The sequence below is a fragment of the Phyllobates terribilis genome, unplaced genomic scaffold (genome assembly GCF_046119375.1).
Source record: "Phyllobates terribilis strain yellow unplaced genomic scaffold, ASM4611937v1 Scaffold_5__5_contigs__length_657084704, whole genome shotgun sequence".
Taxonomy (NCBI): Eukaryota; Metazoa; Chordata; class Amphibia; order Anura; family Dendrobatidae; genus Phyllobates; species Phyllobates terribilis.
Genome location: NW_027362765.1, coordinates 97,824,792 through 97,842,713, shown reverse-complemented (window position 1 = coordinate 97,842,713; position 17,922 = coordinate 97,824,792). Strand labels below are relative to the sequence as shown.

The window sequence follows — 17,922 nt, the reverse complement described above, 5'->3', positions numbered from 1 at the left end:
GTCTATTGTGAATTTTGACTTGTGTTTAGGATCATTGTCCAATTATAGAAGCCATCCTCTTTTCAAGTTCAGCTTTTTTACAGATGGTGTTATGTTTGCATCAAGAACTTGTTGAAATTTCATTGAAACCATTCTTCCCTTTACCCATGAAATGTTCCCCGTGCCATTGGCTGCAGCACAACCCCATAGCATGTTTGATCCACCCCCATGCTTAATGGTTGGCGAGATGTTCTTTTCCTGAAATTCTGTGCCTTTTATTCTCCACGCGTACTTTTGATCATTGTGGCCAAAGAGTTCTATTTTAACCTCATCGGTCCACAGGACTTGCTTCCAAAATGCATCAGGCTTGTTTAGATGTTCTTTTGCATACTTCTGACGCTGAATTTTATAGTGAGGATGCAGGAGAGGTTTTCTTCTGATGACTCTTCTATGAAGGCCATATTTGTGCAGCTGTCTCTTGAACAGTAGAACAATGTAGCACAACTCCAGAGTCTGCTAAATATTTCTGAAGTTCTTTTGCAGTCAAGGGGTGGTTTTGATTTGCCTTTCTAGAAATTCTACGAGCAGCTCTTTCTGAAACTTTGTGTGATCTTCCAGACCATATCTTGACCTCCACTGTCTCTGGTAACTGCCATTTCTTATTTACATTTCGAACTGCGGAAAGGGCTACTTGAAAACGCTTTGCTATCTTCTTATAGCCTTTTCCTGCTTTGTGGACCTCCACCATTTTCATTTTCAGGTGCTAGGCAGCTGCTTAGAAGAGCCCATGGCTGGTGTTTTTTGGCACAAGGTTAGAGGAGGCTGGCTTTTTATAAAACTGAGAAATTTGCATCACGTGGCTTTCCCTAAAGGTGATGGTGAATAAGCCATAACCCTAACAGTCTAAGGTCTGAAAACTTGGTGAAAGTTATCGGAGCACACAAATCTCCAAGGATGCCCAAACTTTTTGTATCAGCCCATTTTACTTTTTGTAATTTTTAAAATATAAAAGATAAGGTGAAAAAAAATACATATGTATGTGTATGTATGCATGTATGTGTGTGTATATATTTATATATATATATTTATATATTTAATTATTTTTTGCCTAAAATATAAAGGAAATGTATTATCTTTAACATTAGGCCTTTCTAGAGATCATTTCAGCTTCAACTTGCTTAACTGTTCACAACCACAGTAATTTTTATCAGGGGTGCCCAAACTTTTACATGCCACTGTACATAATCGGAATGGAACCTGCGCTGGGACATCTGTTTTTTTGGGGGGGGGGGTTTCTAATCAACTGTGGAACCCCTTTAAGTTTCTGAATTGTCGAATGATCCTGTTGTTTGAATACCCCTGTCACTTATATCATATCAGTTATACTTGCAAGGAATGAATAATTCCTAATCCATTTTCCACATGTACTAGTGTCCTTTTTCTGATGGATTTTCATCAATCCAATAAAATATTTCTCTGCATCTATTGTTTGTTCTGAAGCTGCACAATCGACATGAAGAGGAATACCTAATTTTAAGATGAGCATCTGCAAAATGAATTAATGATGATTCTTACACGATTTCACTAATTAGTAGGATTAATTGGAGAAACGTAAATAATGATTTAGTTTTTTGTTTTTTTTATCACTGTGGCGAAGTCATGCAGATGCTCTTCATCAACCTCTTTTCGTGCACATTAGGATGGAGAATGGAAAAATTCCCACCGAATGTTAATAATTAATGTTTTGTTGCTAACACGAAGACTCCTTTACACGAAACTATTTTTTAAGCCACTGATGGGCTGCGAGTTGTGTGAGAAATTGTAGTTACCGAGTGAATGGAAATTATTTCCATCTGGACCAAGCTTACTGTCACTGACCATGTATCTTCCTGTCCGAGTGAGGACCACCACACCTTTTCTTAGCAAGTAGTTCAAGATGATGGTTGGGCAGAGCAAGTGTGAAAGTAGTTCTTTCAACCTCTGCTTTAGAAGACGCCAGCCAAGCAGTCACTTGATCAATGCATGTCCAGCATCCTAATACCTCTAAGGATCAGCTATGGTCATTGAGAGAACTTGGGGGCCAGCCTAAATGAATGGCCCGGTTCTCATCCTCTGCTCCTCTACCCTTTTGGATATGCCATACCTTAATGATCTACCGATCCTGAAAATGGAGAACATGCAGCGCTGGTCTAGCTTTGTGTCTCTTTTTATTTTTTTCCCTGCACAATAGCGCACATGACTTCTTCTTGGCTGTGCAGGGTACTTCAGCTGGCCCCTTTTACTTAATGGTCCAATGTTGCACTTTCTTGCACAGGTGATGTCACGGGTGTGTCAGATGTGACACAGTCACCCTGTAGTTGGTTGCAGAAGATAACTTAATTTGGCATTACAGACACCTTCTTAAATCTGTCTCACTCTAGGACCCAGCGGCTACCTTCCTCTTGCTAATTAACACCTGACCTGGGTGTATAAATACTTTCACTTTGCAATAGGGAGGCGCCGGTGATATTCACATGACCCCTTGTGAAGGCTTGGAGAAAGTGCAGTTCTTACTTTCTCTCTGGTGCTAAGAGGATGTATGTGCCATCTCTCTGAAGTCAACTCAAGCTAAGCTACTTCCCCCATGTCTGTCTCCCTTTGCTGTCTTTAGTTGTCAGTGGGAATCGACTAGCGCTCATCCCCCCCTTCCCTATCTAGGGCCAAGCACTAAGGAAATACAGGGATAGGTTCCTGTGCAGCGACTGGTGAGGAACCAATATAGGGACTGTAGGAGTAGACAGGGTGATTGCAGATCAACCTAGAAGGTCTCCACTTCTCGCTTTCCCTAGTGTCTGGGCTCCCTTCCCCTCATCCCTCCGTGTCGCACTTTCTTTCCTACACTGTGCGTGACAGGTGGAGGCCAACGTGATGGGAAAAGCAGTAGAGTGAACACCAATTTCTACAATATTTGGGGTCCTTGGTCTTGGAACAACCCTTTAATTGCCTCAAGAGTGTGCCAATTAAATGTCTCTGCCAGACTCGTGCATCACTTTAGCTTTGGTGTTTATATTAAGTGTAGGCTGTCCTATCTTCAATGGAAATCCAAATCACTAAAAACCTTAACCCCAGTGTCTGTAAAGGATATTCACATAACCATCCTGCAGGATAGGTATTCGTTACTAAATGGCCTCGTAGCATCTGCTGGTGAGAGTCTGTCTTAATGATTGTCCTACTGGAAGAGTAAGCTATTTTTCTGGGAAAGATGTGTGGTTAGGAGTGTGGACTATCCTTACCATAGAACCTAAATGGTTGGTAGGGTGGACCTTCATCAAACATCCACCAATGGGACCTGCATCTAGCTCTAGAATAGGGTCCTGACTGCCATCGCTGTCACTGGAGAAGTGGTCGGACACCTTTGGGAATTGTGCCAGTCTCTTCACTGTCAGCGGAGCACAGTGCGGCTGCATTCCTGAGATATTGTCAGGTCCTATTGGTGGGATCTGCATCTATGATACATTATCTACAATGTGTATGGCCGTGAAATTAACAAAATGGTAATTTAAAGAGATTATATTGTCAGTCATTCTAGGTTCCCAATGGGTGAGCGGTGAAGTACCATTGAACAAGGGTGTCAGACAAGCCTGGTTTGGCATGGAAAGCTCTCTGAAGGTGCTACTGACTAAGACTTTCATCTAATTAGGGAAAGTAGGAACTTTGTCTGGATGAGGAAACAGGATATGGGAGCAGGACACATGAACACAATAGGGACTGGCTAGATGGTGATCATTTTGAGACTTCAAAAGTTCTGAAAACGTTTTGATCATTTTTTTTTTTGCACTAAAAAAAAAAAAAAACCTCAGCGTGGTAAAGAATGCTTTTAGAAATATGATGGTCATTGCAGCATCTTTCCAGCTCTTTGGCTTTCCTGCCATTCTAGCCATCTTTTTTTCCTACAGATGAGATAATGTGTATGGCATGTGTGTATTTGTCCTCATCCTTCTCTGCCGTCTTTTGTGCTCCGCTCTTCTTTTTAATTTGTAAAGAGCAGCTCCTGTAATGAGTTTGAGCCAGAGGGATAATACATTTCTTCTTTTGCACGCAGCTGCAAATGAGGGTTGTAAGCGTGCAGTTGAGTAGCTGCGAAAGCTTTATATTATGTTAATTCAGTTACTCATTAACATTTTATATCAGCCAATTTGCACAGATCCTTCACAGACTGCCCCTCTCAGCGAGGCTGTGCATTCAACACGTGGCGCTTTAATTTAGCAAATTTTTCCAAAGCGGAAAAGCGAAAAGAGCAATTGTATAGCTGCTTGTGCAAATATATGTTTATACATAAGGGTGTAATTAATTTAATTACATGGCCATATTATCATGGATCGCTGAAACGTGGACTTGTTTGTGATGGAAAATGCAGTACATACAAATGTATTGAAATTGCAATCTGTTAAACGAGAAAAAATAGATTTGGATGGTTTGCCCCCCAAAAAATAAAAATAACCTTTACACAACTTCGGACTTCTAATGAAATCCTTGTTACAATGACCTTAACAGAAGGGAATGATCTGTTTCCCAGCCCTCGTAGTTGATAGGCCCTGCCAGAGTCTGGCATAAGTGATCTTTCCTGACCAAGTCCATTGGTTACAGAAAGCAATGTGTAATGCCTTATTTTTCCTGTGGGGGCACTGCAGCGAAAGTGAGCAGTTGCTTCCAGGATTCTTTGTTAGCATGTGATCATGGGCAGCAGTGAGACACCTTGTGATCAGCTTGTCTTCTGGGAAACCTTCTAACTAAAAGGGTCCATCCAAACCTGCTTTATTCCCTCCAAGAAACTGTTGGTACTCCTGCTTCATTGCTAAGTTTCCTTACCTTTTGGTTTTCTCCCATATTTCATTTCCCCATGCTCATCCTATAATTTATATTTTCAGCAATTGAAACGCAGTGTCCTCCCTTAGTAGGCCATAAATGAAATCAATCAATGTAATATTGGGTACTATCCTGGGTTATTTGAAACTACTTATGAATTGAAGGTTTTTCTTCAATGTCCCGTTACCTAATTTAAGACTAGACTCTCTTGCTGACTTCAGTGCTGTAACCCTTTTTAATGGTTGTTACATGAAAACTTTTAAATACAGTTAAATGCTATTAAAGGGGTTTTCTAGGATCTCAGGTAGTCAATATGAGATCCGTGGCGTTTTGACTCTCTATACGCAAGTCGATCAGCTAAACAGTTAAAGGTGTCGTGATGCACCACAAGTAGTACAGCTCCGTACAGTCAAAACTTCATCGTGCTCATATTAGATCGGTCAGACAAAAGTATTAAAGTTTCAGAAAACATCTGGGAGAATTGGGCAGAGTTTTCTGGACCTTGTTTGAATAGAGAACAATAGAAACTGGGTAAAAAGTGTAATGCAGATTTTTTTTTTTTTTTTTTTGGTGCTGAAGGGAGTTTGTAATTTTAGGTAATTTTATCATAAAATTTAGTTAGTTTTATTTTTTTTTTATTTTTTTTTTTTTTAAATCCAGGCTCGGTACAAGCAGAGTCTAGACCCCACGGTAGATGAAGTTAAGAAGCTTTGCACTTCCCTGCGAAGGAATGCCAAAGAAGAGCGAGTCCTGTTCCACTACAATGGACACGGAGTTCCGCGCCCAACAGTCAATGGAGAGATCTGGGTTTTCAATAAGGTGAGTAATTCTCAAAAATATTCTATCTGTCTACCGAGAATGCCTGCCATTGTTTTTTTTGTGTGCCACTCCTTGAAGATATTGGAAATATTGTTGATCGCAAGGTAGACTATAAAGAAGTAAGAGTTTTTAGAGTAAGTTGGTTTACAGACCAGAAAAACCTCATGGACCATAGCCTTCAAAACAGTCAGGAGATAAAAGTAACTGCATGGAAAAAAAATTTCTTTTTACCTTTGCAGAATGTATATCTTGCTTTTTTCATGTCATCTGTCTATCAGAACAAACAGAATATAAGATAGGAGGCTTTAACACCATCACTATGTAAGCACCCCATGATGTCATCATGCAAGGAGCCGGGACCCAGTGTGACATCTTTGCCTTGGGCGTCAAAACATTCTGTCCCGACACCGTGCGTGGCTGAAGTGTCTGGAACAAGATGTCCGTGTGAAAATTAATCTAGAGTTTTATTTCCTACTCTATAAACCATACGAATGATGCACAAACTGGATTTTTGGGAAAAGAAAGTAGTTATATTTAAAAATAATAAAAATGTATCTCCCTCCATCATATGTTCTTTCTCAGTGGTTCTTGAAAACCAAGTAATAGTAAGTAAATGCTTATTTTGTTATTGTGCAACCGTGTGCCAACCTCTTAAAGTAGCTAGAAGTTAAAATATCAATGTTTTATTTGTTTCTAATAAAAACATATGGAATTATCACCCAAAAAAAGTGCATTGTGCATATAAAACCTCAGATATACACTTATGCAACCTGATTAGGAAGACAAACAATACTCCTGGATTGATACCTTTATGAGACCAAGTTATTGAGCTGACTGCGCAATTTCCTATTCGTATACCCTGTTTCTTACAGGAGGCTCAAAATGGCTTACTGATAGTCAATCAATCATTATGCCACAGCTCGAGCACTTCTATATGGGGGGTCCTTTCTCTGTATTATTTCTAATTATCAAAGACCCTCATCCCACTTAATTAAGGGATCGGAGTGAGGAAATATCGTACCCCCTTTTTTTCAGTAAGATTTATACAAAAAACTGTTTGTGAGACACAAAAATACCATAAGTCTCAATTACTATGTCATGATTAATACCTTATCAATTATTGCACACTCATCTGTCATGAAGTCTCCTTCATTGGTGTCAGTGCAGGCTACATCATGCTTCGGCTCCCGACGCGTTTCCTTATTCTTCAGGGGAGTTTAGAGCCTTATGCCACCTTCCAGAAATGTCTGACACTGTTAGTGGATCGCATACACTTTATATGCTAACCGCCAGATTTGCCATGTGGTGTGTATTCCCAGTACCCGTGTCCCCTTCAGCATTGCGCTCCATGATTGTGCTTGTGTCTGTTTCCTGACACGCACGCTGGAGCGCAAGGTCTCCTACTGCGCATGCACTCGCGGCCGATATTCCAGGTCACTTCCGGTTTCCCCGTGACGCATATCCGGCCCGTGGAACGCAAGTTCCGAGGTGGAACGCAACTCGTCTCAGAGTTCTTAAACATATCTCCGGAGCCTGTCTTATCAGGGTTAGGGTCATGCCTACCGCCTCAAAAAGCGCACCTACATTGCGGCATATATTAAGGGGTTTATTATAGGGTATAGTATGCCCTTAAGATATTTCCCAATCCCCAATATACGAAATCGTATTCAAAGGTCGGAGGAGACTGTTCCTCCAAGCATGACCTTTTCTATATAAGTATATACAAGTTCCTGCCGATGGCATTAAACATACACACAAGGATATAGGACTGAAGCCCCACTTCAGCTGCGAGTGCATGCGCAGTAGGAGACCTTGCGCTCCAGCGTGCGTGTCAGGAAATAGACACAAGCACGATCATGGAGCGCAATGCTGAATGGGACACGGGTACTGGGAATACACACCACATGGCAGGTCTGGCGGTTAGCATATAAAGTGTATGCGATCCACTAACAGTGTCCGACATTTCTGGAAGGTGGCATAAGGCTCTAAACTCCCCTGAAGGATAAGGAAACGCTTCGGGAGCCGAAGCATGATGTAACCTGCACTGACACCAATGAAGGAGACTTCATGACAGATAAGTCTGCCTATATAAAAAATTGGTGAAATGGTTTAATTATGCCAAACTATTTAAATTACACTAGAATCCGTGGGCTGCTAAGAGGGTTTAACAAGCAGCAGGATGGTGTATAAGTTATGACTTTGTACTTTGAGGTTCATGGTTTCTTAGTGCCTCACAAGCTGACAGTATGCCAAATCAATCAATTTCACTATAATCCGAGGGCGGCTAAGACAGTGTGGTAAGCAGCAGGATCGTGCAATAATTGATAAGGTATCAATCGTGACATAGTAATTGAGACTTATGGTATTTTTGTGTCTCACGAACCGTTTTTTGTATAAATCTGACTGAAAAAAGGGGGGTACGATATTTACTCACTCCGATCCCTTAATTAAGTGGGATAATGAGAGCGTTTGATAATTAGAAATAATACAGAGAAAGGACCCCCATATAGAAGTGCTCGAGCTGTGGCATAATGATTGATTGACTATCAGTAAGCCGTTTTGAGCCTCCTGTAAGAAACAGGGTATACGAATAGGAAATTGCGCAGTCAGCTCAATAACTTGGTCTCATAAAGGTATCAATCCAGGAGTATTGTTTGTCTTCCTAATCAGGTTGCATAAGTGTATATCTGAGGTTTTATATGCACAGTGCACTTTTTTGGGTAATAATTCTATATGTTTTTATTAAAATATCAATGTTTTATTTGTTTCTAACTTCTTGCTACTGTCTTCTGATTTATAATTGAGGTTATCTATATTAGCTGAATTGTTGATCTCTTAAAGTAGCTGTAAACATTTGATTAGACTTGATCTGCAAGGATCCTATCCCACCTCCCCAGCGGAGCCACGTGGATCTGACCCCCCTGCCCCAATGGCACCACATGGATCTGACCCCTCCCCCCTCCAGCAGGGCCACATGGATCGAATCACCCCTCCCCCCACCCTCTCCTGTGGGATCACATGGATGCCACCCTCATCCCAGCGGCGGGGCTGCATGGATCAAACCATTGATTGTACACCATAGATTATTCTGCAGAACCCCCCATAATTGACCATAGCTGGCAGCATTTGTGCATCCAACTCCCCCTCCATTGAGTCTACATGGATCTGACACCTCCCTCCCCCCCTCTCCCCCCAGTGTGGCCGCATAGATCCAATCACCACAAACCTCCCCTTCCCTCCAGCGGAACCACATGCATGCGACTCTTTCCCCCCCCCATCCCAGCAAGGCCACACGGATCCGATCCCCCCCCCCCCCCATCGCGGCCGCATGGATCCGATCCCCCCCCAGCGGGACCGCATGAAGGCACCCCCTCCCCGGCGAGGTCGCATGGATCCAAAACCCTCAGCTGGGCCTAATGGACCCGACCCCCCCACTCCAGTGGGGCCTAATGTATCTGACCTCCCCAGGGGTGGCATTGATCTGGCCATCGATTTTCCACCATAGATGATTTTGCAGAACTCCTCCCCTCCCCCATTTGACCATAATTGGCAGCATTTTTAGAACTATCAAATGTACACCCTTTCATTCTGAGTGTTGACAACATGAAATTGTAAGTACCGTACCTTTAAGACATGAATACAACAACCCCATTGGTTGCTATGGCAATTCAGTCACCCAAATGTTGATTTTAGGGTCCTACTGACCTTGAAGCAGAATGGACCTAGATCACAGTAATCCTATTTATTCCTGCTCCGGTAAATGTGTTTTCACACAAGCTTTTTCTTTTCTCTACCACCATCGTACAGACTGTCCTTGCAGTTGTATCAGCATTCATAAAACTGAATAGTTCTCTTTAGCAGCTGCTGTTCTCCTGACACTTGAGGAGCAGAACAAAGCAGCTTCATCTGATGTAGGTTTTGTAAGTGTGGATCTGCATAAAGAAAGTGAGCCGTAGTCCTATAATGCATGACCATGTATTCTTTCTCCTGCTGACTAAGTACACAACACATATTGGGTGAGCTCAATGCTCACAACCTGGATGCAACCAAATCTGGCCTTCAAGTTCAAAGAGCAAGAGATGAGGAGGAGCGGTGGCTGTGCATGATTCCATTGGATTTTTTGAAAGCTGTGTAACCTTCAGTCGTTCCTTAGCTCTTGTAGTCTACAATGTAGGTAGCCCCACTAGTGAGTCTAAGAGCTTAAAATCGATCATGGGACCCTCCTTTTCTGTAAGTTAAAAATAAATAAAAAAAAAAAAAAAAACAAGTATCAAAAAAATGTATGGGATGTAATGTCAGTATGCCAGAATTGTTAAATTTTATTGTGGCCTTTTTAGGAGGTGCAATGGCAGCTCAAAACAAAATAGAATATGCACCTCCTGCATTAGACATTACATAATGGCCCCTTGTAACCCTCATTGTACATGCATAGAGCTAAAGGTTGATGACCACAGCTTTAAAGCTTGGCGTAAACCTAAAAATATACCCTGCTCAATAATTGAACAGTAATGTTTCTCTCCTTTGGAGACAAAGAGGAGCACATCTTCACCAGTCAGAAGTTAACATTTTCCTTTTTAAAAAGCAACGATAAATTAAAAATAAGTCCTATTGTTCAATGTTTTTTTAGGTACTTTTGAAGGTTACCCTTTTTGTGTGCCACCATTTTTGAGTAGGCATTTCTTACTTCCCATAAAGTCTGGTGGTTTACACTACTTTGTGAAATTCCCATTAATTTAAATTGTAGGATGTTGTTGGAATTGGTTAAAGTTCATTTGTTTGGAAACTTCCCATGGCTCCCCGATCTTTTTGTACTCTGGCCTCTCTAATGAACAGATACCAGAGCGCAGCACCAGACAAATACCACTGTGCAGCACCCTTACTACCCTCAGCAGCACCAGACAAGTACTACTGTGCTGCACCATACTACCCTCAGCAACACCAACCAAATACCACTGTGCAGCACCCATACTACTCTCAGCAAAACCAAACAAATACCACTGCAGCACCTGTACTACCCTCAGCAGCACCAAACAAATACCACTGTGCAGCACCCATAGTACCCTCAGCAGCACCAAACAAATACCACTGTGCAGCACCCATAGTACCCTCAGCAACACCAAACAAATACCACTGTGCAGCACCCATACTACCCTCAGCAACACCAAACAAATACCACTGTGCAGCACCCATACTACCCTCAGCAACACCAAACAAATACCACTGTGCAGCACCCATACTACCCTCAGCAGCACCAAACAAATACCATGGTGCAGTACCCATATGATCCTCAGCACTGCCAATTAAGTATCACTATGCATTGCACATGAATCTCCCCCTAGCAGCCACAAACCTCACAGTACAGCACAACATATGTCTCCAGCAGCTCTAGACAAATGCCACAATTCAGCATGAAATACCTCCCCAGAAACACCAAACTTCATATGCCTTCACTATTTTATTTGGCAAGCATCAACACTCAGCTGTCAATACATGCTGCTAGTTTCCCAAAACGATCAATGAGGGCCATTGGTACCTTTGCAGAGCAAACAAAGGTGCAGGAACATAGAAGAAGCTACCAATTGCCGTGCACAAGTTCTACTGACTCAAGACGTGGATAAGAGGTCGAGTGCTGTGTGCAACCGCTCAACCACATCCCTCCTGAAATCTGAGGGATTAGGCTAGAGCAGCCTCTCTTGGGCTCTCCTTTAATGACAGGTTACCTCTTCTCTGATCCTCCAACCCATCAGAGTAGCTCTCCTTTTTTCCTGCTATTTTTTCTCTTCAGCCATATAAACCACTACTTACATTCCCTTCTGAAAAGGGTGCTCTTTATTGCCGCTCTGCTCCCATAGCTCCTTCATTTTGCTACTGCCACCCATCTTTAATTCCCCTGTTGTGTCCATTCTTTGCTCTCCACCCCAGACTGCTGACACATGCAATGACCCAACAATTTGCCACATTGAGGCAGAAGCCATGCCTCAAGTGCTGCTGGTCATAAGCCTTGGTCTTTGAGGACACCATAAACATTAGACTAACGTCAACTGAAACCTTTGAAATTGGTGTGATTAGTTGACAGTCTAATGTGTATGGGTGCCTTCGAACTCCCCAACTCATGATGTTGGGGGAGAGTAGCATTTGGTACTTCGAATTTCTAAAGACCTGTCCTTTGTTCTCCTCTGGCAGTGGCTTTTCATTCAGGTGCTCTCTCATAGTGAAAATTGGAGTGCTCGACCCTGCCGAGGTCTCCTGTGTATTGGGAATTTGAGAGAGAGAGCCGCCTATGGTGTATGAGGGGCTTTAGTTCTGCAGCATCAATTGACCTCATCTTAGCAACTTAGGACAGTTGAAGTCCTCAGTCACTAAAGCCACCGCCATGCACATTAGACTAATATCAGCCAAATTTGCCAATATCTGCTGGTTCAGCCAACAGCTTACTCTGTATGGGAGCCCCAACAAATAGGGGAAGAAGGGTATGGATCTGACATGTCCGATTTTTGTCTGCCGATTGTATTGTCTCCCGGAGACATGTCATAGAGAACACCGGAGCACTCAGCCGAATAAGGACTCTCGTGTATGGAAAAGATCGCTGCCCGCCTAACAGTCAGCCTAAAAATTGTCCCGCCAGCAGCGATCTAATTTGTATGGGTGGTCTTTAGGATTCTTACCTACAGTAAAGTAATGGCAAGGTGGGGGGAAGATTGAGGGACGTCCAACTTTGGGATTCACATGAAAGGGCTTGTTTCTACTAGAAGATCAGATGTACAGGCAATGAACAGTTAAGTGAGTGCATATGGCTCAGCCGTCCTCAGTATCAAGATGGCCTCTCTCCCGTCTGTACGAGAAGCAGAAGAAAGAGTTGAGATTGCCGATCACGGCTGATCCAACTGCAGCATCTGTTAAGCCATTAATAATGGAGGATTTCCAGCCCCGAGTACTGCAAGAGAGTTTTTGGCAAACCTTGTACCTGTGAGCAGTAGCCGGGCAGTGAACCGCAGCAGCGCGTTTCATTAATGATTGCTAGGAACACCTGCCTTTTTCTCTACTTTTAATCAGTGTTTTAATCAGGTCTGTGAATGTTTTAACCTTGTAATGCCCATACGGCATTAAATACATTGCCCAACCAGAACTTACTTTGCCAAATGATAAAGCAATGCAAGTACCCAGCTGACGTAGGTGGTCAATGAGATCTTAAGGTGGTGGGTATGTAAGTTTTATGGCTAGTGGTCACCCAAACCATTAAATCTTAACTAAAGACATAAAAAACAGAGAATCCTAGCCACATATATGATCACCTTGTAAGGTTCTTACATAATGCTATAGTTCAGAACACATCACATCTCGCTAATCACCCGATCGTCACATTTCACACCGACTTGCAATATTTTCTTGCGTTCTGTTAAATTCTCCCTCCATTTTAACAAACTTTGCATAAATTGATACTATAAGAGAAAATATATATATTATAGTATATCTTATCGAATAAATAGGCTCCTTTTTGCAGAGGGAAGGATCCCCTTTCCCTCTGCCTTCTGACCTCCTCATTCACTCTGAAAATCTGCAAAAATCAGTCCTAATCAAAAAAAGTGAGTACCCCTGAGGTCTCAAATCACAGCTTGCTATTGAGGTTTATGGAAAGGTGGTGAGAGAGAGAGGCAGAGTCACTCACTCAGATGGTGCTGCTGCTTTTTCATAAGTGTTTTATTCACAGTTGAATAATGTTCTCAATGCTTCTGCTTCTTAACATGTGCTGCATAGAGACAGGTTAGCATGAATCCCTGATGTCTGTGTGTGCTGTGTATAGGAGAAAACAAAGAGTCTGGTTTCTTCCCACTAGCTCCGAGGCAACTGCAAATTGGGGAGAAAACTGATGAAAAATGCAGCATACAAGTCATATAATGGCATGAAGGTGTTATTCTTCATGTGCACACACAGGACCTGACAGTAACACTTTAAGGGCTAGTGACCAAGATGAAGAACAATGAGCCAGCCTAAAGATGAACTTCCCTGTTCCTTCAGTCCATTCAGTCTATTTTCTTCTCTGTAGGTTTCTATTCTCAAAGCACATTTCTGCACTCAATGCTGCAATTCTCAGGTATAATTCATGTCTTCCTTCTCTTAATTAATTGGATAACACAGTGGATGGTAGTTCATCATGATGTCCAAGTCTCCATATGGGGAATCTAAAACGATTTGCCCAGTGTTAGTGATTCTTCCTTTCTGCGTAAAGATGTATAACCACAGGACCTTCCTTTAAGATGCTGTGATATAAACAGAAACAACTAATAAAGGACTTGTACAAGATCCAGAAGTGGTCGCAGAATCTGTGAATGTCCGTCACCTCATGTAGTATCCCAGAGGAGTGGATGTCATGTGTCACAAATAGAGGGCCCGCAATGGTCAGGGACAAGTGACCTTTCCTTGCCGAAACTTTGAAAAATGTTGTGTCTTTGCATCTGGCTTCTGCCTCATCTTCTGCCACCTTTAATGGGAAATTTTCATCAGAAAATTCACACTGGCCATTGGGGCCAGTATTAATGCATCTAATGAGCGTGTTCATTGTGAAGAGAAGGGGGAGCTGGCAAGTTGTAACTTTGCCCATTGTGATTGGTGGATCCTGTGTTATCCACTGTGTATGGAGGTGTTATCTCTCATTGTAATCCTGCCTCTGATAAGGAAATGGCTGAAAGCTCTTCCTGAAAGGACAGGAAGTATGAATCTAAAAAAGCCCTGGTGGCCAGTTTGAAAATTGGAAGATTACCAATTTTTTTTCTTTTAATAAGGCTCTCATGATATAAAGAAAAAGTTGCACCAATTTTTTTTAAAAAATATACATAACACAAGGGAAACTATCATCAGAAAGTGACCTCTTTGTAACATCAATGAGAGCTGAGGGAGCTAAGTTGCAGGAGGGTGAGGAAACCTATTGCCCCCACATGAGGGACAAGCCATAAGGGCTCACCGTACTTTGACAAAAAGCAAACTTGCACGGTGACATTAAAAAAAAAAAAAAGTGTCATACAAGCTAATCTAGTTTTATGGATGGCATTATAAAAGTTCCTTCTGTACCCTACTGCTTAAGTGGGTTTACAATTCGCAAGTAACTTTCAGCTGCCCATCGGGTCACCACTCTGGGGTGCACATTGCATCTCAAGCTTTCAAACTACCCATCCTATCAAGTACACACCCTACTCATTCAGTGGGTTTACCTTCCCCAAGTGAGTGCCCACTGAGTAGAAACTCTGGAGGGGAAGGGGGTGCACATTGAATCACAGGGTTTCAAACTACCCTATATACCCATTCAAGTGCACCTAAAGGCTGCTTTACAGAGGACCTGTCACCAGGTCAAATGTGGCCAGTTATTCCTTTTACTTTGCTCCCACTGCTCCCCGGAGTAATATAATATATATACAATTTTTATTTGCTTATTTATTTTTTTAATTTTTATGGCCTTTGCCAAGGGGCCGTGACTCTCAGGATTCCTTAGGGGTGTGTCTTTAGGCGATTCTGCATTATTACCCTGGATGCACCGCCCCCATGTAAAGACCATAGAAATTAGTACTAAATAAAAGGCCTATATCTCTGGAACCGTATAGCGGATAAAAAAAATACCCAAGAGAGAAGCTAGAATAATAATAATAAAAAAAAAGCCCAAACTGCCCATTTTTGACCTGATGACATATCCTCTTTAAACCCTACCTGCGTACATCCTCTTCTAAAGTAGAGTACCCGTTCTGGCTCAGTGCCTCCCTGAGTTCACTAGTGCTACTCTTAGCCGTGAGTTACCTAGACTTATCCTATCCACAACTACCCCCGATTCCCCTTATAATTCATCTACATTTTCCCGTCTGGTACTTCGAGGCGCTGAATTCACCCCTCCTGCTCCGGGTACAGCCAGATCTCCAGTAACTATTCGGAAGACGCTTCTAACGCAGCTCCTTGGATAATTTTGTTTTATTTAATGTAAATTGTTTTTCACTTCGGGGAGCTTTCCAGTCGCCAGCTCTTCTCCTCCTCCTTCCTTCGCTTCCTTAATATAATACAAGAAGCAATTTGTCTGCGAGTGTGTTCCAGTGTTTGCATTTCTTGTGACTGTAAATCCCACTTTATCCAGCTCTCTCCTGCTCCTCCAGCCTCCTTCCTGATCGCAGCCCCTCTCTCTCCTCCTCTGTGATTTCCCGGGTGACATGAAGGCTGTGCCATACAACGTCTTCAACTCTTTAAAAGTCACAGCAAATGCTGCTACAGGGGTCTCTTAAGAGACCGGTTATTGCACACTAATCCTCACCCTTGCCTGGAAGAGGCATCAGGAGAGGTAATCAGATTATGTTCTTGTTTATTACACAACGTGCTGGATGTTAACCCCTCTTGGCTGTCGGAGTCTTCCCATCAAAATATATGTCATGAATTCGACTTTATTTGGTTGACGTTCTTTCGTAATCAGCTTAGACGTCCATTATGGGCTTTCTCTCATTTGCTTTATTGACCATAAACATTAGACAAAGGTCGGCCGAGCCCACTCATTTGGAAAAGACCAGAAGACCATCTGATATCTGTATTGGGTGTTTGACTGACGTTCTTTTGGCAGTTGACGTTTGCTTCTGTATTCCCTTATTATTAAGAACATGTACGCTTCTTTTGAGGACAGAAGGAATAGCTGTCAACCAAACAATCATTCAGCTATTGAAGGTGTATGACCAGATTAAAGCTGTTTGTTCGACTGACCGCTATTCCTCATCACCCCCCATACACAAGCATGTTTCTGCCAGTACCTAAATTTCCTTGAGAACAAAAAGATCGGCCTTGTAAAGATCAACTACCCAATCTTTCAATCTGTAACATATGCCAGGGGAGAGAAATTCAAGGCACCCTCACACATATCCGATAGTTGAAAATTGCGGATTTGGTCATCTTAGTGGCCTCCATGCACATCAGATGGCCATCCATTCTCTCCCTACTCTCCGATACACCGGAAACAGCCTGGCCGAGTGCAACGGTGTTCTCAATAATAGAGCCGCTGTCAGACACTTCTGGCAGTTTCTTATTTCCCATGCGATCATTCGCTCCTCCTGACATCATCCATCTGTCCATTTAGACTCCTACTGCCCATCCTTTCAGGAAGAGTTTACAAAACTTTTGTTATCAAAAGCAGGATTACAATGACAGGTAACGCCTCTATACACAGGGGATAAAACTGGATCCACAATAGGCTTTGTCACAGCTGACCTGGCTCCCCCTCACAATGACCTTTGCACATGCTCATTAGACGCACAAAAGATGGAGTTGGGATCCCACCATTATTGCTAGTGTACATATGTTGTTTCCTGAAACAAAAGGAAGTTGGAGTTTAGAAAAGCTCCAGCAAATGTGTGAAAATTGCATGACTTTTATTTTTTTATTTCAATAAATATTGTGATATGTAAAAAAAACAAAACATTACCAACATTTTAAAAAAAATATATACATTTAACACAAAAGCCTGATTTAATCCTTAAGTCATTTTATGTTCATGGCTTCTTTTTAAAGGGATTTTTCGCGGTGTTGAAGTAACCTGTGCAAAGCTACAAATCAGTGACTTGACCACAACAGCTCTAGTTCCCAGAAACTTTCCAAAAACACGTTTTGGGCTATTTGTCGATCAATCGGCCTTAAGGCCCCCAAATAATAATATGGTGCCCATCTCTGGGTCAATCGTCTATCTCTAGGGTCCTTTGTGTACTGGATTACAGAGGTCTTCTCTGCTAGACATGTCAACATGGCTTTAGAGGTGACAACCAGTATAGCTGATCTTCCCATTGTCACTTTAGATAAACGGGGGCCACAATTGAAAAGAAAAATTACCAATATTCGAAAAGCAAAGCAAAATTTAGATGGGAATTATTTTTAAAGGGAACTTATTTGTTGCGCTCTCATGTCTCTGCATACTGACAATGAGTGGTACTAGTTGAGGTCATGTCTGAAAACAGTGATATTCAGTGCTGGCTGTATAGGGGCAGCACCCAATTGTTAATTAATTCCTATGTTATTAGGAGGAATATCAGAGGAAACACGCAATGCAGAATTTCAAAAGTAGATGTCTTTGTAGATGTCTAGTTTCAATATTGTCTCTTTAGACAGCCCTCTGCTTGTTGCCATTGGGTGGAAACATTCTCATTTACGTCCTTCCCCATTGTTTCCAACTGACATACATGGATGGTTTGTTAGAAAAAAAGAAAATCCTGTATCTAGCTCTTCTCCTGTGTCAGATGGACATAATCTGTCCAGGTTTTCATCAGTTATAGA

The 17,922-nt window shown here is 42.2% G+C and overlaps 1 protein-coding gene across 3 annotated transcripts in view; it reads left to right on the top strand.

Moving 5' to 3' along the window:
- Window positions 1–17,922, top strand: part of RPTOR (regulatory associated protein of MTOR complex 1) — a 274,050-nt gene that overhangs the window by 153,410 nt on the left and 102,718 nt on the right. For all 3 annotated transcript variants that reach the window (XM_073682602.1, XM_073682601.1, XM_073682600.1), the window contains one exon: window positions 5,485–5,643. In XM_073682602.1, the coding sequence (XP_073538703.1) occupies window positions 5,485–5,643 (159 nt within the window). The remainder of the gene's footprint in view (window positions 1–5,484; window positions 5,644–17,922) is intronic.